Source organism: Scleropages formosus, chromosome 23 (genome assembly GCF_900964775.1).
Source record: "Scleropages formosus chromosome 23, fSclFor1.1, whole genome shotgun sequence".
Classification (NCBI taxonomy): Eukaryota; Metazoa; Chordata; class Actinopteri; order Osteoglossiformes; family Osteoglossidae; genus Scleropages; species Scleropages formosus.
Genome location: NC_041828.1, coordinates 9,123,155 through 9,147,050, shown reverse-complemented (window position 1 = coordinate 9,147,050; position 23,896 = coordinate 9,123,155). Strand labels below are relative to the sequence as shown.

Below are 23,896 nucleotides of genomic sequence, written 5' to 3'. Positions count from 1 at the left end.
TATTTATTTATTTATTTAAATAAACACGTCACACCACAGTGCTTGACCTGACGGCTTTAGTACTTTGGTCTTTTTCGTCAGAGCGACCCATCCCACTAGACGTTTTCTTCCTCAAAATGCGACAACCTACCATTAGTCGTATGAGTTTTTGTTATAACGCCCTATGGCATCCTGTCATTGGCTGGTATTTATGGAGGAGCCGATTTACTGCCTTGCTATTGGATGAGTTGATGCCACTCTGACCCAATACTTGGCATCAAGTTTGTTTGAGCGGTGAAAGTAATGAAGATGGAGGAATTGGTGTTGTTTAATTATCAAGCGAAATTGTGGAGTGACTGATACTTACGCCACTCTGCATAACACAACGGAAAAGCTCAGGATAAAGCGCAGTCTTTCGGAGGATAGCATGCTAGTAAGTATTATTATCCGTTCCGACTCTGTGTGAAAGTGCTGCACGGGCAACGTGCACGCATGCGACTACGCGGACTAGTAGTGCAGGATTAGCGCGCGGCAGCGGACCGGGCTCCGGTACACCGTGGCATGGAGTCGCGCGGCAGCAGGAATAACGAGGCAGTGCAGTGGGACGCAAATCGTCACACTGCAGCGCTACTTCGTTGCACAGATCCGCTCAGACTCCGCCAAACGTGTGCATATTTTACACCTTACTGGTCACTTTTCTTACTACCGTTGTATGTATGTATGTATGTATGTATATATATATATATATATATATATATATATATAAATAATAATTTTGTCTCCGACGTGTGACATGGGTCATTAAACCACATTACGTTACAACACGTCAGAGTCAGGAATAAGCAAAATTACTTCACATTTTCACTGCTCTCCTCTTCCTTGCCGCGCAAGGAAGAAGGAAACCTGACGATTTCCGAACGGGATTTTTCTCTGCGATTTCCTCACTGCCAACTTAACAACCAGAAGTTAAACTGTGATATGTGTATTTTTTTACAAGTATGAGACATATTCGGTGACTATTTATTATTAATAATATTAATTTTCGTCTCTGCCCGCTAAGTCATACTCGACGATCGTCGATCCACCTTGTGTTTATCGCCAGTGCTTAACGGTGTGTGTATAAGCTTTAAAAAAGTAATATATACAGTATATATAATATACGCCTAAATCAGTAGCAACACGAATACGTTCAACTCATGCTCCGTCTGAGCGGAGCTGCCTTCCATCCTCCGCTTTAATTTCCATTTTGTACGTCAGACATTTCAAGATCAGCAGCATTGTGATTGTGCGGTAAGTTTTGCATATTTAATTTGGATGCACGCGGCCGGTCTCGTTCCCTTCTGCTGTGAGACGTTTAAATATTTACACGTCTTTATAAACCACTTTCTTCTAACTACCAGACTTGCAAGTTGCATATTCGACGTGAGAAAATAGCACTCACCTGAAATCCTCAGCAAATCAGAATACTGTGTGTAAATAATATATATTCATATACCAAGTAATGACTAATGTTTAGAATCAGTTTTTAAGATTGATTTGTAATTGGTAATTATTATTTGGCAATTCATTGAAATATATCTGGTGTCAACGTTTACAGGGTTCCTCTCATTCATTCAAGCTGTCTTTTGTGTGGGCTAATTTTGTTTGGGCAGATACCTATGTGCATGTTCTTTTTAAATTATTTAATCTGTTGTTGGAATTTTAAATTCCATCTTTACGTGTATGGAAACTTTATTTCCATAGAAATCTCCTTCGTGTGAGTTTGCTCCTTTCCCCTGGATCTGCGCCGATTCCGCTCTACAACGTTCCTTCAGAGGCGTTGTGCCACTGCTGTGATCCCAACTCTGCACTGTCATTCCTGCTTTTCGCAAACACAATCATTAAAGGAAACACACTTTCACAATGGAAAGAAATATAATGGAGCGGCTATGGGATAAACTTAGGTGTCCAGTCTGAGATTGGAGCACACCTCAATAAAGTCGCTTAGAAGAGTGAAAACTGCTCAGAGACAGTAACGCTCATATTCCTCGGTGGTAGATTACTGCTAGAAATTCCTTCGAGTCTCTGTGAGAGAGAATCCGGAAGAAGTCGTGACAACCCTCATTGACACCATCCAACAGCTGATGGGGTTTAAAGTGGTCGAGCATTAAGACGTGAAGACGACAACTAAAGAAGGCGGTGATACCAGAAGCAGCTTTGAAATGGAGATTTGTCCTGGATGGTGGGGGCTAAGCTTGAGCTAAGCGGATCCTTCGGCGATGCCCGTCTTAATTTTGTAGTTTTACAAATGTACACTCAAGTATTTCAAATTGCCGTGCAGCCTTAACTATGCGTTAAAGGCCTGTTTAGTTTTTGAAGTCAGAAGTGTTTTGGGGGTATCTTTTCTGAATTTTATCATTTAAAATAGTGAAATTTTTATTTGAATGAAATAACTGATGCCTTAATTTTTTGCAACAGTATGATTGTGCTGCTATTTCATTGTAATTTTCCATTTTCACTTTTCTGTAGTCAGCTCCTTTCTGTATATCATTTCTGAAATGTAATTATGCTATTGTGATTCCCCCCCCCCCCAACTACATGACAAGAATAGCTGTAAAACATGGTTTGTTTATGCATGTTATTTGCCAAGTAATATTTGTTTAGAATGGCCACCAAGACCATTCTACTTATCAGTGAGCAGCTGCCTGTTTAGGCTTTCCTGGAGAAAGGAAAAATTGAAACGGTCTTAATTAGAGCTTTTCCGAATAACCTATTTCCGCATCATTAAAGAGGACCTATTTGGACCCTGGCTTTGTTGTGTAACTGATTGTTTGCAGCAGCCCTTTGGATGTTATATAAATGCCATGCTTTCTGTGCCCGTTCAGAAGTCAGATGGATCACTATGATGCTAAAACTTCATTCTGCATAGAGCCTTTAAAAGCTTGTTATTAACTGCAATGAAAGATGGCTGTGAACATGAATTACAGTGCTGTCAACCTTGATTTGCCAGGGTATTTTTTTGTATGTCACTCTTCTGCTTAATGTCTTATTAGGCTGGAGTCAAGCTTGCCAGTAACCTCTTATTCTGTCTGCAGGGAGCAACATCCTGTAATGGATCTGAAGTTCTGGTTTAATGAGAATAATGGTAATTGGTTTCATCAGAGGTATGGATGGCTAACACAAAATGTACAAATGCATTAATAATAACTGCATATGGCCTGTCATGCAATGTGTTTGTTTCCTGATCACGTTGGTTAGGTTGCTGGCAATTCCTGAAAACAGGCTTGGTACTGTGTATTCCTTAATTGAAATTTTTAAATATTTATTGGGGATTGTATATTGAGCTAATTGGAAGTTGTACAAATGCTTTGTAATGGGTCACTTAGAGTTTTAGTTTGTGTTGTGTGCATGAGTGAAAGTGTCTGCAGATGAGGTGATTTACTGTGAATGGATGGTGTTTTTGACTGTTGAAGAACCACGAAGACTTCCCCTGTGACCAGTTTTAGCTTGATTGGTGCTCGCTTGGGCACACTCCAGGATCCCGAAACTGAGTTGGAGCCCAGGGAGTATTTGAAAATGTTCAACACCACTCATACTGGAGAGGATGAATCGGAGCATCTGGCTGCTTGCCAGACAGGGAGTGTGGATATCAGCACCTGGGCAAAAGGATTCACAGTGTCTTAGGTTTCACATGCTTTTGCAGGGTTTTGAAGATCACATCAGTTATGCGTTTGGAGAACAATCAGAATGTTCAGGGCATAACAGGAATGGTGGCCATTTTATATTATAGCTACTCTCATTTGTTTCAGTACAGAAAAAAATTTGTTAAACATAACCCTGAGCTGAGACAGAACTCACAAAGGGGTAATTTGGCTTGCATTGCTCAGTTACACCCTATTATCCATTTTTATAATTATTTACAAGGTGATTTCCTTAAGATGTTTTTACCAAATCATTCACAAGTTGGTGGTAATCACTTTTTTGTAATGCAGTTCATTGTTTAACATAACCACCCGTAGAATACATAGACATCCTCAAGGACTCTGGACTTGTTATCTTCTGCTTCATACAACAATGCAGTTCTCCTCATCATGCTTCTTTATCTTTTCTTTGTGAAGTTATAGTGTGATTTGGTGTGTTTGCTTTCTGTTCCCTGTTGAGCAACTCTCGCCAAACCTGATTGTATGCTTGTTTTCTGGCCCTGCCTTTGTGCATCACTATTTTTGAGTAGCTGCTTGGAGGAAACACTTCTGGTTTTTGGGTTTCCCCTGTTGGGGTGGAGCCTCTATGGAAAGGACAGGAAGTGAGAAAGTATGTGTCATTGGGGGGTACTTGATTTGTGGGTGTGTCTTTGTCAGTATTTGGACTTCTCCATTTCTGCTGTCAAACTGCCAGCCTCTACTGTAAGTTGAACATTATTGAAATGACAGTTTGTGGCAGTGGTGGTGTAGTCATTCTTCAATGATTATGCATGGAAAATTGGCTCTTTTTGCTGTGAAGTCATACCATGTAGTAATTTCAGTTGAGGAATGAGTAACTTATTTTACTTCTTGTTCAAGTAAGCTGCGATTAGCCATGGGTGTGGAGTATTTTATTACAAACTGATAGCTGCTGTTTATCCAGGCTGGTGTAAAACTGTTATGAATTCTGTCTCGAGATATGAAACAGCCTTATGATAGAGCTTGTGAAGTTTCTTGATTTTGGTTCAGAATGTTACAACATTTGTAATTCTATGTATCACTTCATTTAAACTATGTTAAGTTCTGATTTCTTTTTTTCCCCTGCTTATACTGTTATGTTGAGTGGAAGAGGTGGTGTTGGCATTTTTCATAACCACATTTTTTTGAAAACCTGTTTGTCAGTCAGCAGGAATTGTGCAATATATTTGCTTCTTTACTGCTATGGCTTGTGTGTCATGGACATAATTTGCTACTTAGAATCTCTCCAGTCTTTCTGGGTCTTTCTATTTCTCCAGCTTATGTTGTTGCAGGTCAGGAGTCGCCCTCATTTAGCCCCAGACATGGTTCATTTTATCAAGAAATATCTGACAATGTAGAAATGGGCAGCTTGAATTTTTTGGATCTGTGCAGACAGATGTTTTTAATTTATATGTAATTCCAGAAAGCTTCATTGCTTGCTGAATATTAGACCTTTAATTGTCAATTGTGTATTTAAAAAGTGATACTAAAAATGCATATAAATGTCTGCTTACTTTTACTTTAAGTGGGCTTCAGATGTGTTTTTGACCCTTGTCCAGGGAGGATATGATGTGACACAAGTTAAGTGCAGAAGCACAGGGACATGTAAATAGTACATGCTCTGTACTGTGTGAAAGCATGAGTATGGCTCAATACCTTCCCCATGGCCTTTAATTCCACAGTGAGCTGGCTAATTTAAGGCTCATTTCTATGGGATAATTGGGTGGGGGAATGATGCACACCATAACTGATGTGTTCACATGTACACAGGCTATCTTTGGGCTTGCACTGCACTCTGCTGAGATGTCTTAAATGGTGGTGAAGAACAGGTGGAATCGACTACTGTAAGGGTCACATCTCTGGAGGTGGGGAGTTTTTTATTATTAAAAATTATGGTAGAGGAGTCAGAGCTCTGGCAGTTTGTTTAAACTGCCTCTTCAGAGGTTAGGTATCTTTGTGTAGTGACCAATGATGGTGACCCCCAGGTACTTGGGGCCGCATCTGAGCATGTTCTGTAGTGCTAATATTCAAAAAGTGGTTCTGATTCAATACTGGACATGGGGACATCAGTACGTCTCTGCATAGCATTCTTATCAGGTTTTTCTGTTAAGAATCCTTGTCTTAGGTTTTGGAAAATCAATCCATCCATCCATCCTGCTTGCCCTATCCATCTTATTCTTTCGGTCATTCGGTCACGGTGGTAGCAGGGAAAGCAGAGAGGCCCAGATGCCCCTGCTCAGCTCAGCCTGGGGGATCCCCAGCCATTCCCAGGCCAACTGTGAGATATAATCCCTCCAGCGGGTCCTGGGCCGACCTCGGGGCCTTGTCCCAGTTGGCCGTACCCAGCATACCTCCAAAGGGAGGCGCCCAGGGGGCTTCCTTATCAGATGCCCGAACCACCTCAACTGGCTCCTCTCAATGTGGAGGAGTAGCGGCTCTATTCTGAGTTCCTCCCGGATGTCCGAACTCCTCACCCTGTCACGGAGAGTGAGTCCCAACACCCTGCGGAGAAAACTCATTTCGGCCGCTTGTATCCGCAATCTTATTCTTTCGGTCATTACCCAAAGTTCATGACCATAGGTGAGGGTAGGGACGTAGATCAACCGGTAAATGGAAAGCTTCGCTTTATGGCTCAGCTCCCCCTTCACCACTACAGTCCGGTACAGCGGTTTTGGAAAATTTCATTTATTTATTTAGCAGATGCTTTTCTCCAGGGCGATTTCCAAAAAACTCTAGTCACCAAGGTGACTTACACTGCTGGATATACTACTTACAATGGGTCACTCATTCACATATCAATGGAACACACTCTCTCTTTGTCACTCACACACTATGGGGGAACCTGAGCAGCATGTCTTTGGACTGTGGGAGGAAACTGGAGCACCCAGAGGAAACCTACGCAGACACGGGGAGAACATGCAAACTCCACACAGTGTTGCTTTTAAAAATTTATATTAACATTTATTTACGCTTGTTTTGCCAATGCTAGAGTGCTTTTGGACATCCTGTGCTATTGCTGTGATATAGTGTGTATCTATCCTGGGTTGTGGAAACAGTTGCCGTTTTTGTAGAATTTGCATCCAAGTGGAGGCCCTGCAGCCTCATTCCATCTTTCCCTACCGCCCTCTGGGGCGGGGACTGGCAGTGCTCACTCTTAGTCGTCCACATAGTTCTGCCAGTCCATGTCAGAGGCTTTTCACTGACTAATTGAGCACAGGCTCTTTCTAGGCGCCAAAGTCATTTTGTATACCCTCAGAGACTCTGACGGGCTTCTGATGTTCTAACAGCAAACACACCCACTCCTACCCTCCCCCAACCCAACATCTGTCACAGTGTGAGCAGGTTCAGAAAAGGACTCGGATCAGATCCCATTTAGTTTCATTCTGCCTTCTTTTTCTGACTCTAGTGTTTAGGGTTATTATCATGCCTATTAGATTTAGATAAGAACTATTATTGTTTAAGCAGAAGGAATTACTTTTTGCTTGTTTCCCCAGTGGCTTGGATGTGCCAGTTAAATGGCTGGATTGCAGATAGGTTGGCTTTGTGCGTGTGCCACTGAATGATGGCTGTTTTCCTGAGCAGCTTGTCATGAGTAAGCCTGTTGCAAGAGCTGCTTTTTTTCCTACTTTATCCACCTACTGAAACTTCACTCAGAAAATCTCCCAGCTTGTGTGGAAGATAATGTATACATAGTCATTCAAAATCATCATACAGTAGAGCTGTGGCGCAGAACCACTCAATCTGTAAATGGGCCAAGGGACCAGGGAAAGGTTTGGTTTTTAATTTTTTAAATCGGGTTCAGACAACATGAGCAAGACTAAGAGCATATTTGCGTTCAGTTAGGGTTCTTATGTAAGATGGAATTGTGTGAGAACTGACTCATGTTTAGGCAAGGGAAGCAATAGCATCAGGCAGTGGAGTTCTTGGGTTCAGTGGAGGCGTCAAGGGGAAAGAGGGAAAATGAGGAACAAAGGAAGGGAGAAAAGCAGGGCATTGGATGTAATGCTGAGGAACAAACTGACCTGATGGTATGGACTAGCTGATGAGCCATCTGTTTTCTGACATGTCTATCAGTTCTCAGCAAAGTCGGTAACTAGCTGGATATGTAGCACCTTATCGGGATTAAAACCACTGAGAGAATACTTCCTGTTTAACTGCTTGATGTGTTTACCTCTTTTGTAATTGTAAATTAAATAATTGTAGTAAAGATATTAAAATAGCTGAAACTTCCCAATGTTCATGTATGTGTTGTGTGTAAATCATGGATGGTAGGCCTCTACATTAAAGTTAAAATATTCATCAGATAAAATTAGGTTAAATGTAGAGAAGTATAATAATACTTAATCATAAAATGTTAATGGTGTAAACAATGTTTCATGCGCTGCTTTGCATTGTGGAGAATGAACAGTGCATACCCTTAGGTAGGCCTTTCCTGTTCTTGAGAGCTCAGTGTGGACTCCTACAGTATGTCCAGTAAAGTTGTTTCTGTCAGGATCTCTGAAGGGGAGGAACCCATGTCATTTTATCAGGAATCCTCAGCACGCCCAACCTGTTCATGGCTCAACTCGATCATACAATTTAATTTTGCTATTGTATAGTGGGTGGGGAAGATTATGCTGCTGGTCTCAATCTAATTTTACACTGCTGTTTCCCAAGGCACTGGGCTGGTGACAGCAGCACATACACAATAAAATCCCATCCTGTCACCAAAGCTTTGACTGACCTTTGTATCAGTTTGAAGCACGTGCCATTTTTATTTAATAGTTATTTACAAAATTGCAGCTTGCAGTAATCTCCTCAGATCGTAGAACAGTTTGGCCAGAGTGGCGTGCCTCTGTGTGTCGACTCTTGTTTACCCCAGCTGGGAAGGGGGGGGTAGAACCAAACATACCGTTAGGTATGTCTGACACTGTTTCTGCTCTTCTGTGCAAGACATGATTTCACCTGAATTGCTATGGTGGAAGTCCAGCAGTATGTATGAGTAATGCCTTGAAGCACATCCAGAAAAGGCTGGTTGCTAAGGAAATGAATAACACAGGAAAACTTGGTGTGGGGGTAGATGGACTGTAAGAACCATGTGAATTCCTCTTTTATTTTGTCTTTCTCCCCTACAGGGTGCTGTCATCTGGTGTTTGTGGCTATGGTATTACATATTCAGATAGGAGTATTGATTGGCATGTTTACGTAAAAATTGAGGGGGCTGTTGAGAAGCTGTTGTTTACTGAACCAGAACACTTGTCTTTGATGGACGATGGACTTATCTCTGCAGGGCTCGTACATATCACAAGGAATTTCTCTGAATGCAAACAAATATTTGTCTTTATTTCATCTTGCAGGTTGAACTCAGCAGGCAGCAGATGTGGGAAGATGTTGGCTATGGACCAAGGGGTTGTTGAAGAATGGCTTTCTGAATTCAAGGTAAGCTGCGTTACAATCTACACGAACATATTCCTCTGGTCTCCCTGGCCGGACTCATTCTCCTTATTCCATAAATTGTCGGTTTTGAGCACGAAAGTAGGTAGGATTTTTAGGTTTTACCGAATTACTAGAGCCTCTTGCCAACACAGCCGCGCTGCGCAACCCTCTTGTCAAAGTGGGAGGGGTTAGAGTGCCCTGATTTGGAAAATGCAAGAAGCAGTCCAGCTCCCCGAAGGGCCACCTGAATACCGTGCTTCTGTGTGGTTAATTAGCCATGAGTGTCCATTGTAAAGGGGGGCGAGGTGGTGCAGTGGGTTTAACCTCGTCCTGCAGTGGGTTTAACCTCGTCCTGCTCTCTGGTGGGTCTGAGGTTCGAGTCCTGCTTGGGGTGCCTTGTGACGGACTGGCGCCCCGTCCTGGGTGTGTCCCCTCCCCCTCCAGCCTTATGCCCTGTGTTGCCAGCTTCGGCTCGGGCTCCCTGTGACCCCGTGTGGGACAACCGGTTCAGATGATGATGTCCACTGTGAAATAATAGATACTATTTGGCAGCTATTGGCAAAGAAAGTCTAACCAGTTTTGATTTCGAATGAGCATTGGAGCACATCTTCCAAATTTAAAATGTGAACAGCTACCTGTGATGTTATGCAACACTGTTACTCTAAAGATTACTATATAGATTGTCTTGTTAAAATTCAAATCTATTACATGGTATGGCTTTTGACAGTTTTTTTTTCACCATTTAATTTTTGATGTCTTTTTTTTCTACTACTTTTGTCCTTTGTCTGAACTATGTGACCTGATCTGTGTCAGAGATCATTGATAGATGGAATAAAACATCCTCGGCAGATAGCCCTTCCAGTATTCTGTGCTAAACAAAACATCTGAACTCCAAGTGGTGATTCACACCTTTTCTTTAAGTACTGTTAGCGTGGAAAAAATGCACCCAGGTTTTGGTGTGGAAAGATGTCTTTTTTTTTTTTTTTTTTTTGGCTGTTGCTAGATGCCTGACTTGTCTATTCTTGGATAAGCAGCCATGAGTAGGTTATCATCAGTACCTACAGCCTTGACTGTGAAACTACAATGAACCAAACCATATACAAGTGCTTCTCCTGAACTTTTGCTCTCCTCTGTGCATTTCAGACCCTCCCTGAGAGTGCCATTTCAAGCTACGCTGCTTCCCTGAAGGAAAAGGCCTCCCTTGTTCCAGCCATCTACAAAGTCATTCGAGAGAATTACAGTGATGTATGGTTCCCCTTTACTGCATTTTTCACATTCTGTAACACTTAAATTGCATCAAAGTTGGTTGTGTATTTTGCTTGCGTGAACTATGGAGATGAAACAGGGGATGCAGAGTGACCCAGCTTGTCTTCGTGGTCCTGCAGTACAGAGGGTACTCTATCGCACACTCCAGTATTGTCTACATGGTCACCGACTTTGCTCAAATGCTTAACTTGAGACTTCCATGGACATGGGTTTTATTAATGCAAATTCAAGCTGTCAGGCTTGTTTTAAGGAATATTTTATGTGTTTGTGTGGACAGTTGTAACCTGTAGGATGTTGGAGGTGGTTCAGTGTGGCACGAGGTGTTCTAACAAACTGGTTGATGTCATCACTGGGGTTGGCCAGGCCTTTCATGAATGTTTCCTGTGTTTTTTGCCCTAATGTTCCTGGTCCAACCATTTGCCACTAATGTGACACAAATTGCTTTATCCAGTGGTATTGATTTTTAACTTTCTGCCACGCTGTCCTCTCAGCCTTCCTGGGGTCCAGTGAGAGTCATGTTAACAAGCTCAGTGAGCACACTTGTGATGTAACCCCATTTTACTCTTCCATTCGTACCAGTGCTATCTGACTTTTCTACAACTTGAGCGGTGCAGCCACAGTACAGTCCTTCATTGTTTGACTGATTACAATTTAAATTAAACTAAGTTTATTTAATAGTTCTTTATCTCAAACTGATCTATTTTTATTGGAAGGAAAAAGTAACTGTTTCTTCATTAATAATCTTGTTTGCCCCTCTGTGATCCTTGCTTGGTCCTTGTTTCTCCCAGCTCTTGGAGCCAGTGTGTCACCAGCTGTTTGAGTTTTACCGCAGTGGGGACCCCCGTCTCCAGAGATTCACCCTCCAGTTCCTTCCTGAGCTGGTGTGGAGTTACTTGTCTGTCACAGCTGGCCGAGACCCACACTGCAGTGGCTGCATTGAGGCACTTCTGCTTGGCATCTACAATCTGGTAGGTCCTCTTTCCTCCTTTACTGATTAGCTGAAAACCAGCCCAACAAGTTCAGACCTCATTATACTAAAAATATGTAACTTTTCCATTCCACATATTTTTCTTGAGGCAGATCTTCTATTGACACAGTCTGTAGCAGAACCTTGGCGCTCTTTCTTCATTTTGTTTAAATTTCCATTCACTATAATGTCATACTCGTTTGCTTGTGACACTTCGAGGTCATTTTTAGTGGTCCATTAACAAGGAAGTTGACTTGTTTTAGAGCTCAGCTACCACTCTCACTAAAAGTTTGTCTTTAATTGTATATTGGTAGATTACTTTTGTTTATATGCATGAGTTATATTTACATTCCTTCCCTTTTAATAACCATGCAATGTGCACAGTAGCACTGTAATAACAGCACTCTTGATGTATAGTATCTTTTAATTTGAACTAAACACAATTTTTTTTCAGAATATAGGACATAACTGGGTGCTGTGAATGATATTTAATGTATGTGAATAAATACCCTTTTTTTTTTTTTCTTTTTTTTCTGTTTTGAACTGTTATGAAAGTGTAGCCTGTAGTCAGTCTTAATTTCTTCAGTGCACAGCTGGCTTTCTTCTGAAATTGTGACCCATTCCTCTTTAAAATCTTAGAAATATTGTACTATCAGACTTTTTGAAGAACATGTCTATTGGTTTGCCAGCAAATTACCAAAATGTTTTATGAACTTCTCTATGGAAGATAATGAATGTATAAGAACGCATAGAATTGTCTCCAGACCTTTCTCCATGTGAAAGGCTATGTGTATTTGTATTGTTGCCCAGTCATTTCAAAACTGGTCTGACTGTGATGTGCTAGTGGAGGATGGACATGCGTCTTATGACAAGGCTTAGACTTGCCTAAATCCTTTGCTGAGCAACTAGTGCTAAGGTCCAAGGACAAAAAGAAAAGAATGAAACAACTAGCTGTACAGTGTGGATATTTGTAGTCATGAGGGTTTTATTAGAGTACTTAAAAATTGACAAGGTTTTAATGAAATGACCTCCTGTAATCAGATTGTGAAACACAATTGTGCACAAAAAAGCAGGGAATGTCTTGTGGCAGCTGCCTAGTTCTTACAAGAGGACATGAAGAAAGGGTCTCTGAATTCAACTTGCTTTATTGTAAAGTTTATTTTGGAAAATAAACTTTTTCAAGATAAATGAGGCTTGGGGAGAAGGGGACTGGGAACAGGAGGCAGCAACTTGAACTTCCAGACTCTAGTCTCTGGTCCCTGTTCATTTCTCACTGTTTAACCAATTTTTTTTTTTTTTTTAAAGAAAAGGCAAATGAGTGTGTACCAAGTTGACAGAATGAACAGAAGTACATGCCGTTATAGCAGGTTTTCAGGGTTAGGCAACACATAAGGAGAATTTAGTATTAAGAGCTGATTTTGGACAATCAGAGCATATCCAGTTGATTGTGTATTCAGTCATGCTTATACTTTCCCCTCTGAGATACCCCATGAGCCCTGAAGATTGAATAATTTCAGGTTGTTGGTGTCTGTCTCACACACCTATAGCCAGGCAGCCACTTCTTTTCTAGTGTCTTAGTGGTTGATACCTTCCAGTTTGCCACAAAGTCAAGTCTGCCACATGAGTATCACTATAACACTGATTTCTACATCTTAAACTTGACACAGCAGTGTTTTCATTCAGTATAAAGTTCTCTGAAGTTAAAATGCAATTCGGAAATGACTGAACTGAAATTAAAGATTTGGATTTTTTTTGAAGGTAGAAGTTGAGAAGATTTAGACCATTCAAGTTCCAAGCATAGTGGTAGATTGGTTTTGGGAGAGATGTGGCTGTTGCCAGTTCTTACACGTGCATGTACTACATGCGCACATTAATAATATCCAATAACCAATGAGAGCTTGAGAAAAGCCTTGATACTGGTTCTAACCTTTCTGAAAAATCATGGCACTTAAAAGTAAGTTTTGTTTTGTTTACTTCTGTTTATTGAAAACTGTATTCTTCAGACTGGGTAGTCTTTGTTCAGAATATCCCTCAGTTGCTTTGGGTCATAACTTTTTCTTCCTTATCCACAGGAAATCGTAGACAAAGATGGTCAGAGTAAAGTGTTATCCTTCACCGTACCATCTTTGTCAAAGCCCTCCGTTTACCACGAGGTGAGCCCTTTTCCTTGTGCTCAGGATTTTGTGCCCCCCACCAACTCCACCCAGAAGCTATTTGGTTAATAATGTATTAAGTGATTTTATAAAAAGCAAACTGTGCTGCATGACTTGTGTGACAGTACTGTTGGGCAGGTTTTCATATAAAATATTGGTGATCTTTAACCCTTTAACGTCAGAGCGATACACAATTGTTGCTGTATTTGAACTTATTGCTCTTTTTTTCCAATATACGCTGGATCCTCAACATAAAAATTGGTTGGGACTGGAAGCCTGTTTGTAATTTTTATTTCTGACTCCAAAATCAATTTTGCCACAAAGTTAAAATCAATAAAAGCTTAATAATACAGATGTATCCTTCATGCTTTAGAGCATATTAGTTAGAGCTGCTGCTTTTGCTCCCAAGTCACAGGTTTGATTCCCACCTCCAGCTGTAGTACCCTGGAGCAAAGTATTTAAACTAAATTGCCCAGCTGTAAAGATGGGTAAATAATTGTAAATGGCTTAATATTGTAAGTCACTTTAGAGAAAAGCATCAGCTAAATGTAAATACTGTTAGGTTCAGTAAAACATTTTGAATATAGTTATATTACTATTTGTCTTAATATTTTTTTACTAATTTTAAACTACATAAAAATTAAACCTGATTTAAAATGGAAAAAATATGTTCTCTCCACAAACTCCTGTTCATCTTTGATTTGTTGGTCATTTAATTCTATGACTATGTGCACTGTTCCCTACCTTGTTACTGATAAGACATTCACTAGCGCTAACCACAAGCTGTAAACACTGTAGAAGTGAATAAAGGTGGTCCCATACTACTGTTCTGAGTTTTGCTGACATTTATTGGCTTGGTGGGAAAATGAATTTGCTCTGTTATAGACAGAAATTTTAGAAAATGCTTAAGTGAAGAAAATGCCATTAAAATAACACTGCATAGTTCATTGGAAGTCACTTTGGAGAAAAGCATCTGCTAAATAAATGTAAAATTATATCGAAAAATTTCCATATCTTCAAAAACTTGCAACCTAAATATTTGTAACATGATGAGCATATATCTCTCCAGGCCATAAGAACCAAAGACAAACCTTTCTAGCTGCCATTTTTGTAGTTGTTTTTTGAACAACTTGTTTGCAGGTATAAACATTAGAGAATATTGGCATTTCAGCTATGCAGCTCTTTCATCAAGGGATCTATTGCTGCCCAGCTGCTCTATTTCTAGTACAGACTCAGTACAGTAGGAGTACAGTTTTATTGCCACATTGACAAAGCCCTAATGGGACATCTGTTTTTGTTCAGCCCTCAACGATTGGATCGATGGCTCTGACTGAAGGGGCTCTGGCAAATCATGGGCTGAGCAGGGTTGTGTACAGTGGACCCCACCTCCAGAGAGAGACATTCACAGCACAAAACAGGTGAGTTTCCTCTTACTGTCATCATTACTTACATTGATTCATTTAGCTGACACTTTTCTCTAAAGCAACTTACACTGTTAAGCTGCTTAAAATTATTTACCCATTTGTACATTGTATATTTACTCAAGTTGCTTTAGAGAAAAAAGTGTTATAAATGTATTGTGATCTTTTTTTAGAATTATGCATCTAAGGCTCTCTTTCTGCAAATGTAATGCACACATTGTATTTTCTATGCGATGCATGTTGCTTTGGAGAAGAGTGCTCAATAAATAAATGTAAATGGACAGCTGAATAATTTCAGTGGAGCAATTTAGCATTTAGCAAGTACCTTGCTCAAGGGTACTGCAGCTGGAGGTTGGATTTGAACCTCTCACAGTTAGGTCCAAAGGCAGCACCTATAACCACTTCATTACTTCTGTGCCTGTGTGTAAAACTCAGTTCTCCATAAATTATTGAAGGCAGTGTCTCAGTATATAAGCTCTTTTGACCCAAATATAAATGCGTAAATAATGGTAATGAGTGTTGCTATTGTTTCAGTTCTAATTAATGCTTAATTTGAATATTTCCACCTATGAGCAGTTCTTCAAACTTGTTGATTTCTGCACCTCCGGTGCCTTGCTGTATAGAGTGAGTGCTGCTGTTCTGCTTTTTTTGCTCAGGTTCGAGGTACTGACCTTCCTCCTCCTCTGTTACAATGCATCCCTGAGCTACATGTCCAGCTCCTCCTTGCAGTCTCTCTGCCAGCTAAGTTCCAGGTGAGCACCAACTGTGAACACCAGAGCTGAGCTGCCTGCAGGCTCTAGGCTGGGGCTGCCATGAGATTAGCTTGGCGGTGCCTAGAGGTGTGTGGGTGGTGTCTGACTTCTGCAGAGGAAACCAGACAGTTTTGACTGTGGGAATACCAGGAGAGGGTGCTCAGTGGGGTTCAAACTGATCCTCCAGGAATCCTCCGTTTAATCCCAGGTTCGCCAAGATAACAGTGGGGCCTCAGCTATCAGCAAATGCTTTCCTTATATTGCAGGAAGACCTGTTTATTGCTGTAGGATACTCAGTAGCTTTATATTGTCGCTTGAGTACTAAGGTTTATTTGCAAAAATGTACTGCTTGTTTGTTACAATTTGGCTGTAACAAATAGCCTTATTTTGCTACAGTTCATTGAATCTTTTATTTTCATAAACGTGTATAGGAAAATGCTAAACAGTTTATTTTCAGTAGTGATTGTGGAAGAACAAAGTGTAAGGGGGAAAAGCTAGCTTCTAAAATAAATAAGCTATTAGGAATAGCATGAATAACCATTCATTGTTAATCTTGCCCTTGTTTTTAACACCTCTAGACCTATCTCTGCTAAGGACAAGATGCTGGCCTGCTGGTTAAGAAACTGTTCTAAACCCATTCTGATCCTGTTAATGACTTAAACTCAGGAAGCTTTCCAGGCTGCCTGTACAATTTCACTGAGCAGAAAGGACTTCTCACTTAATATTCATTTGAATAACACAGCAGGCAAACGGTCACACTCCTGTTTTATGTAACCGCAGCGGTGTTGTTTCCACCCTCTCATTTAATTCTACTGAACATGCCACTTCTATCACCAAGTTTTCACTTATGTAAGATATAAACACTGGCATAAATGCAATACAGAACAGCGCTGGCAGTGTTGGGGCATGCTGAGAAGTAGAGGGCAGTGTGTGTCTGCGGTAGCTGGACCAGTGTTACAAAATGCCACAGATGTGATCATTTTTATCCAGCCACATTTTCTCAGTGTGTGAAATATCCCCTAGAATTTTTGTTCATCTTTGGGGAAAAAAATGTTTGAGTGTCCTTTTGAAATTTTTGCATCTTTTTTTAAAATGCATACATTTTGATCGTTTTCATGAATCATGCATATGTTTAGTTAACACATTTAAAAGGCTACTTTATTAATTTGGTAGATCCTTTTTTCAAAAGCAGCATATGGCTTGGAGTGAGATTGATTATACATATCAATAATGTTTCCTACCTCTCATATATAAGAATGTTTACCCTTACTCAAAGAACTGTGATTATGATATGCTGTACATTAGGGTAAATCTTAAATTTTAACATTTTTTGTTTTTGCCTACTCATGCAGGATCTGCATCTGCGGGTACCCCAGGCAACAGATACGCCGATACAAGGGCATCAACACCAGGATGAGTGTGTCCGCCGAGTTTCTTGTGCAGCTGATAACAGGAATCCACTATGCCTTGTGAGTGGAGTCATCGTTGCGTTGGCTACAGGCAGTTGTCCATGTCTTCGCTGCACTTGGCCAACATTCCGTATTGCATTCTGTATTCAATGTAATGCCACCACACTGAAAATTATAATCATGGTTTTCAAGTTTTTTTTTTTTTTTTTTTTTTTTTAAAAGAGCTCTACATTTGTCAATACTTGTTTGTCATGATCAATAATCTTTCAGTGGGTATGCTGATTTGGCACTGGTGTCATGCTGTTTAGCCTTTCACAGGTTTAGATAGTTTTCATCATCTCCATTTTTTTTGTCTTGCTTTGTGCTTGTGATCTGTAGCTGCTAAATTGACAGTAAGTGGTGTCTTTCCTCCGTTTGGTTATGGTGACTCCTTAAGATTCGTTATGGCTGGCTTTGAGTTTCAGTTTGGATAAGGTTCTGTGGATGTATCATCTACCCTTCGCTCTCTCCCTGTGCTGTCTGCCTACAGGTGTAACGGAGAGTCAGACATGGGCTCCAAGGCACTAGATGATGTGCTGTACAGGGCTCAGCTGGAGCTGTATCCTGAAGTGCTTCTGGTGGGTGTGTGCTGTGTCCCAGACCCCTATTTTACCCCATCCCAGTCTCCACTCATGGTGGATTCCATAGGCTTGACTTTTTCTGTAATATACTAATGCTATGACTCTAGCTATCCCATTGTGTGAAATGCTGCATACTGTTTTACCCTGGATTTGTGGAGCTACCCACAATATTCAGGAATTCCTTTATGCATTCAGTGCACTAACAGTCCCTTGTGTTTAGGTGGGTAATGCAATCAAGTCTTCCCTACATGGTGGAGCCCTGAAGTCCAACAAGGAGGGTTCTCGCTCCATCCAGGTAGAAATCACTCCCACTTCCTCCAGGATTTCCAGGAATGCTGTGACAAGTTTGTCAATCCGTGGACACCGATGGAAGAGACACGGTGAGGGACATGTGGTTTGCTAACAGTGAAATGCTGTTAGTTTTGCGGAACAGACTATTGCTTCCAAAGTGCATAAAATATGGTACCTTATGAGCACCACATCACCATGCATTCTGGATGCTTTTACAGGGATTGTACTCCCCTTTTGAGTATATGTATTTTATTGTCAAAAGTTAATTATATTAAACTGTTAATTGCTGTCTACACGCTATATGGCAATAACACATTCAGTCAGAATGGCAATTACGAACCAGGTAAGTTTTTCTAAGCACTATATTGATTCTCCCGGTAATTATTAACGGACTTTCAAGTGAAAGTCATCTTTTTGGGTTCAATTCGAAATGCATACCAGTGAAGTTGTGTTTTAGTAGAAGCTGAATATCTATACATGTTGCTTGATGACAAGAAGTCAGGCTATAGAAGTCCAGGTTGGTCTCAAGTGTGAAAATGTACTATTACTAATTGATGTGAAGTACTCGTGTGCGATGTAAGTCACAGTACAGTGATGGCCTTTCCTGGTCACACTGGACAAGTTTTCAAACTCGTGTAAAGCATCAAATGTATGTGAGCATTTCATTTTTTTTCTCTCTCCCTTTACTCCAGTTCATTTTGTATCATCACATCATCTGTGTTTTAAAGCCCATCTTCATAGAAGTACTAGCTAGACTAGTGATGGTGGTGGAAATCTTAAGTTAGATTCTGTATTTCCAGTTGTTTCCAACATGGAGGAAAAAAATGTTGTTTTGACTGTCAGTTTAATTAGGTCAGATATGACTCATAAACTATTTGTAAAATAGTTACCTTGACTGTATCAGTTTAGAAGCGCATACATTTCCATTTGTCGTCATTGTAATTGTGAGCCGTGTAAGAACTGCACCGTGTCTGCTTCATTGTTTTCTGTGTAATTGTTTTGCTTTTCTTTCCAGCCATCACATATATGTATGTTTGTATGTGCATGTTTGTTTCTCATTTTCACCCCTAGAATCTCTTGAGAACAGTATTGACTCCCCGGAATCTGGGCCTTCTGGGCCCATTCCTGAAATTAGCGTGACAGGGGTGAGCGGCGAGCGGCTGGCCAATGGCGAGGTGCTGAGAAACAGGACAGAGGGGGAAGCACTGGGGGGCTCCGAGGCGGGGGCCGACTCTAGAGCAGAGGTCAGGAGACAGAAATCTGTGAGAAGGCTGATGGAGGACGGGGTTTCCCCAGCGGGGAGAGTCCCGTACTAGGCCACGGCCCAGAGGTACAGTTGGGTGGGTTGGACTGGTGGCAGTGTGGGCATGGGGTGGACCAGGTGAATGCTGCATGGCACTGCTGACTAACCCCACCCTCTCACACCTGCTCACATCTGGCCTACCTGGGCGTGGCCAGCATGCTGACCAAGTGCCCCTTGGGATGATTCCTGATTTTTACTGTAAATAAACTGACAAATTAACCATAATGTGTACCTAGCCTTCAGATCACCTTGCCTTCCAACATGTTTGAGCAGCCATTCAAGGGACTGCATATGCATCTAATTCAAATTGTTACACCCTTTTCAAAAGGACCCTTAACATGCAGTCTTGCAGAAGTATGAGATATGACAACTGCAATGTAATTAATACTGTGTTACTCATCTGCACATTTGCTTTTAACTGTGTATCTAAGAAGTGACCCCAAAGTCAGATGTCTAAGATATGATTTCAGAGGAAGTTGGAAGCACTGGCCTGATATACATGTTGCAGCAGTTGCAAGGCAATGTGTGTGGGCTTTTTCAAAAAAAAATTTTTTTTTTTTTTTTTTTTTTTTTTTTTTTGGAGCATACATGAGGTGTATGCCAATGCCTTTTTGCATTGGTTGGCATGCTCCCTGAATTCCAACCATGGCATGCAGTGCTGATCCTGCTGCTGCTGTGTACTGTGAGTTCAGGGTTTGTGTAAGGAGGCCTCCATTAATTGGTTGAAAGACTGCGTTTTAATGTTTTTCCTTCCATTGATGTTTACTTTTAGACTATACAGTGCTTTTAAATTTGGTCAAAGTCTTGTTTTGATGGGAGATTTGACAGCCCCCCCACCAAGGTCTAATGAAGTGCCCTTTTGGAAGCAGCTGGAGCTGTCTGCAACACACTGGGTTTAAACACACAGCCCACTGATGGCAGAGTCACCCATGTGCTCTCCAGCTGTGGGAGGTCATGTGACTCCATGAGAGGGGTGATCTGACTGGCGCTTCATTAGCTAAATCATCTTTCTATTGGAAAAGTTAGCTTTGAAATTACTTAGTGATGACTTGCTGTGGACTGACGCAGCTCTTACTTGGCTACCTATCTGTCCATTGTAGTTTTCTCATGATGGAATGATTAGATGTAGCGCTGCTGCTCTGGTTTTGCTTTCTTCCTCTGATTCTCTCACCCTCATTCTGGCTCCCATTTAACTTCTTGGGGTGTAGTCTTTAGCCTCACCTGCTTGGCCTTGTGTTGGGTTGTGGGTGCATTCTGGCAACATGCTGAGCAGCTCATTTTGTGGAAAATCTTTTGTGCTTCATATATGTAGTTTCTTGAGTTGTTCTGGCATGGATTATGAGGAGAACGTCCTTTGATTGATTTACAGATGCAGTGGATCTGGGTTCCCCGGACGAGCTGATGGAGATTTCTGAGGTGGATGAGGGGTTCTGTTCACGGGCTGCGCAAGGTGGGAGTCCCCCAACAATCGTGGTCAGCAGTAACTCGGGTCCCAGTGGAGGAAAGACGGCGGCAAAAGGCCAACGCAGGCTGGGCAGCAAGTTGAGCCGGGACAGAGAAGGGGTGCCAGAGAGCTGCCGAGATCCACTCTCCCGCAAGCAGGTGGGGGGAAGGGCAATGAGTGAAAACCTGGAGCTGCTGTCTCTGAAACGCCTGACACTCACCTCCAGCCAGTCGGTGCCCAGAGCGGGCACACTCAGTCTCTCCCACACCACCAGTGCTGTATTCTCCAGGTCTTTTGAGCACATGAGCAACGCATTCACTGTCAGCAACCCAGTCCCTGTCCGTGGGCACAGCCTGGCACCCAGCAGCCCCTCCGCCCATGAGACCAACCGCTTCTCTGCTTGCAGCCTGCAGGAGGACAAGCTGGCATATGTGGTGGAGCGTGTGGAACACCTGGGACCCTCCCAGCACAAGCAGCGCTCCCCCAGTATCAGCTTTCACCTGTCTACTGATCTGTGACTCTTTACCCATGGTCCTTACTCCCATCTGCTGACTGGGACTAAAATGTGGGAAAACAAGTGGACCTGGCACTGAAGGGCAAAGCTATAGAAGACCAGAAGCACTTCACTGCCATCCTTTTCTCCTCATATGTCCGACATCTAACCCTAGTTGCTCCCAAATTCCCCACAGCAATAAGTACAGCAGCAGCAGCAGCAGCTAAGGCAGTAGGACCATCTAATAGGACTGCTGGGCCATGTACACCTTCACATAGTAGTTTTTGTGGTGGATGATCCTTATCTATGATCACTAATTTGGCTTCTTCTGTAACGACACTTTTGTAAACAGGCCTGGAGCTCCAGAAGCAGACGGCAATCCCCACGAACACTGCCCTGTACTGGTGCTCATAAAGTGGCACCTTCAAAGAAAAGTCTATTCTTGTATTTCACTTTCTATGGGACATGTTCACTAAAACTGGTTTGTCTGTTATGAATGAAGTATTTTAAAAGGTGTTTCTTCTGTGCTTTCATTCCACCCTGCACACTGGATCAAGTTATCAATAAGTTTAAAGTGATATTTGTATTAACTTGCAGATACAGAGTACTGCAGTGTGAATTCACATTAATTTTCTATGTATTTATGAATCCATATTATACCCATTCACTGTGTATCCGTGCTGAAATATTTTGGAAGTAAGGCTGCATTTGATCAAATGTATGAAAAGTTTTTCTGAAGCGTTCTGTTTAAAATGTAAAACTTTGAAATTGCACAGTTTTTATAAACTGCTGAACATTTACAGGCCTTTGGTCCCTTGGGAAAACTGCACTGTCACATGTGACTTCACCATCATGCACTGCCCTTACATAAAGATGGCCTCCGTTAATGTTGCACTTCTGATCCTGTAATATTTTATTTGTACTTGTCGTTAGATTTTGAAATTAGCCTAAAACCCTCTAAATTAGAAAATGGGAACTACTGTCCATGTTTACTTGGGTGACAGCTGACTTAATACTGTCAGTGTGGTTCAGATGCTGCAGATGCAGTACCCATGTCTTGTACTTGTCATTTTTCCCATTTTTCTATTGAACCTACAGTGAAACATAGTTGGATTTGTATTTTTGTATGCTGTACATGTCTTACTTATAAGGACATTGGCAGGTAGCAGTGTTAATTAGCCATAGTATTTACAGAAAGCACACAGACCCACACCAGCGTGACTTGGGCTATGTTTGTGACTGCCAAATCTTGGTTTCATTTCTGATGTTTTATTTTGATTCAGCTATACATGATCTGTCCCAGATTTTAGAAGGTTCATACTTTTTGTTTTTTCATTTTTCTTTTTTTTTTTCTATTAAAATTTCAATAAACATCACTGTGGTACTTTTATTTTATAAGAAATGTAGGTTTTCAGTCTTGGTAATTCTAGTAAACGTTGACAGTGAATACAGTTGAGAGGTGTAACTTTGTTCCATGAAGTTGAACAATAACAATCATTTTCTTTGTTTACAGAATGTGAGATACTCCCTCAATGTGTACAGATTTATTGTTCTGAAGTTTTGCCTTCTGTTGAAAATAACTGATTTTGCTTTAGCTTCACAAAAATAAAGTGTTTATATTACAAATTTTGTGCAGCAGTTTGTGAGACCGTGCAGCTGTGTTCAAGAGCTTGGTCAGTCTCTAAGTGGAGGATGCAGTTGTCCTCCTCCCACTCAACTGTGGTCTCTCTCCTGCAGTCCAGATGCCAACTATTTGTGAGTGCACTCAATTCAGTTAACAGCAGCTGGTTCTCGTGATATAGCGTGGATGCATAGGTTCCACTTCAGCTCATTGCCTCTTGGCCGGTACACTGGCTCCTTGTGTTATGGATGTTGGTTACAAATTTAGAAGGTACGAACATTTACGAGATTATTTTTAATACCATTTTCTTCACTCTAAAATTTGTCACGGAGCGAAAGCAACTTGTATTTACATGGCCAATCAATAGCTGGCAGTAAGATGCACCCAAACAGTAAAGGGGAGAGAGACCAGAGTCATTCAACTCCCTTCCCAGGTTTGCAGCTTATGTCCGCTGTTAGCGAATAATCGATAAGGTGCCGCAGAACGTGAACCAGCCGGCAACGGGCACTGAATGGAAATGATGTATTTTTACTTTGAATAATTTTGAATTGTAATGTTTGAAGTTAAAAAAAAAAAAAAAAATTAAACCGATGTCTTACATAGTACTGTTTCCTTTATTATGACTTTATTGGATTTTTTTTTTTTTTTTTTTTTTTTTTTTATAGAACCCAACTAGCAAATTATTTTTAATGACATCTGTGTTGTTCAAAGTGGCTACATTTACAAACAAATCGAGTTATAAAGATACTTCCAGTCCCAGTTGTGTTTTCAAGGTGAGGAGCCAATGTAATCGTAATATTAAACTGTCACTGGCACTTGTCACAGTTACCTCCTCTCTCTTTTCCAGTCTTACCAGATTGGTATAACTTGAAGCTGTACTGTGCCATTTTCATGTGTCATCTTCAGCCTACTAGTAGAGAGAATGATAGTATTAAGTTTGTGTTGGGTGTTGATGGGAAAAGCTTGAATGTAGGAGGGAGCAATCCCATAATGCATCTCACTGTCTCTCTCTCTCCCTCCTTTTAAGGTGATGAGCCACAAATGTTCTGCTATTCTCACATTGACATCCTGGCAGGATTTGCTTT

The 23,896-nt window shown here is 41.2% G+C and overlaps 1 protein-coding gene across 5 annotated transcripts; it reads left to right on the top strand.

Moving 5' to 3' along the window:
• Nucleotides 1-262: 262 nt before the first annotated feature.
• hycc1 (hyccin PI4KA lipid kinase complex subunit 1) lies at nucleotides 263-22,513 on the top strand. Of its 5 annotated transcripts, XM_029248436.1 has the most exons (12): nucleotides 3,055-3,122; nucleotides 8,993-9,074; nucleotides 10,215-10,316; nucleotides 11,126-11,305; nucleotides 13,377-13,457; nucleotides 14,760-14,875; nucleotides 15,535-15,630; nucleotides 16,983-17,099; nucleotides 17,569-17,656; nucleotides 17,880-18,039; nucleotides 19,022-19,280; nucleotides 20,623-21,008. In XM_029248436.1, the coding sequence occupies exons 1-11, from the start codon at nucleotides 3,070-3,072 to the stop codon at nucleotides 19,264-19,266; spliced, it is 1,320 nt and encodes a 439-aa protein (XP_029104269.1). In that variant the 5' UTR covers nucleotides 3,055-3,069; the 3' UTR covers nucleotides 19,267-19,280; nucleotides 20,623-21,008. The 5 variants fall into 5 exon arrangements, with proteins under 5 accessions (XP_018606017.1, XP_018606019.1, XP_029104269.1 ...); XM_018750501.2 differs by lacking the exons at nucleotides 3,055-3,122; nucleotides 19,022-19,280 and adding an exon at nucleotides 263-412 and having other exon boundaries at nucleotides 20,623-22,513; XM_018750503.2 differs by lacking the exons at nucleotides 3,055-3,122; nucleotides 19,022-19,280 and adding an exon at nucleotides 1,144-1,269 and having other exon boundaries at nucleotides 20,623-22,513.
• Nucleotides 22,514-23,896: the final 1,383 nt, after the last annotated feature.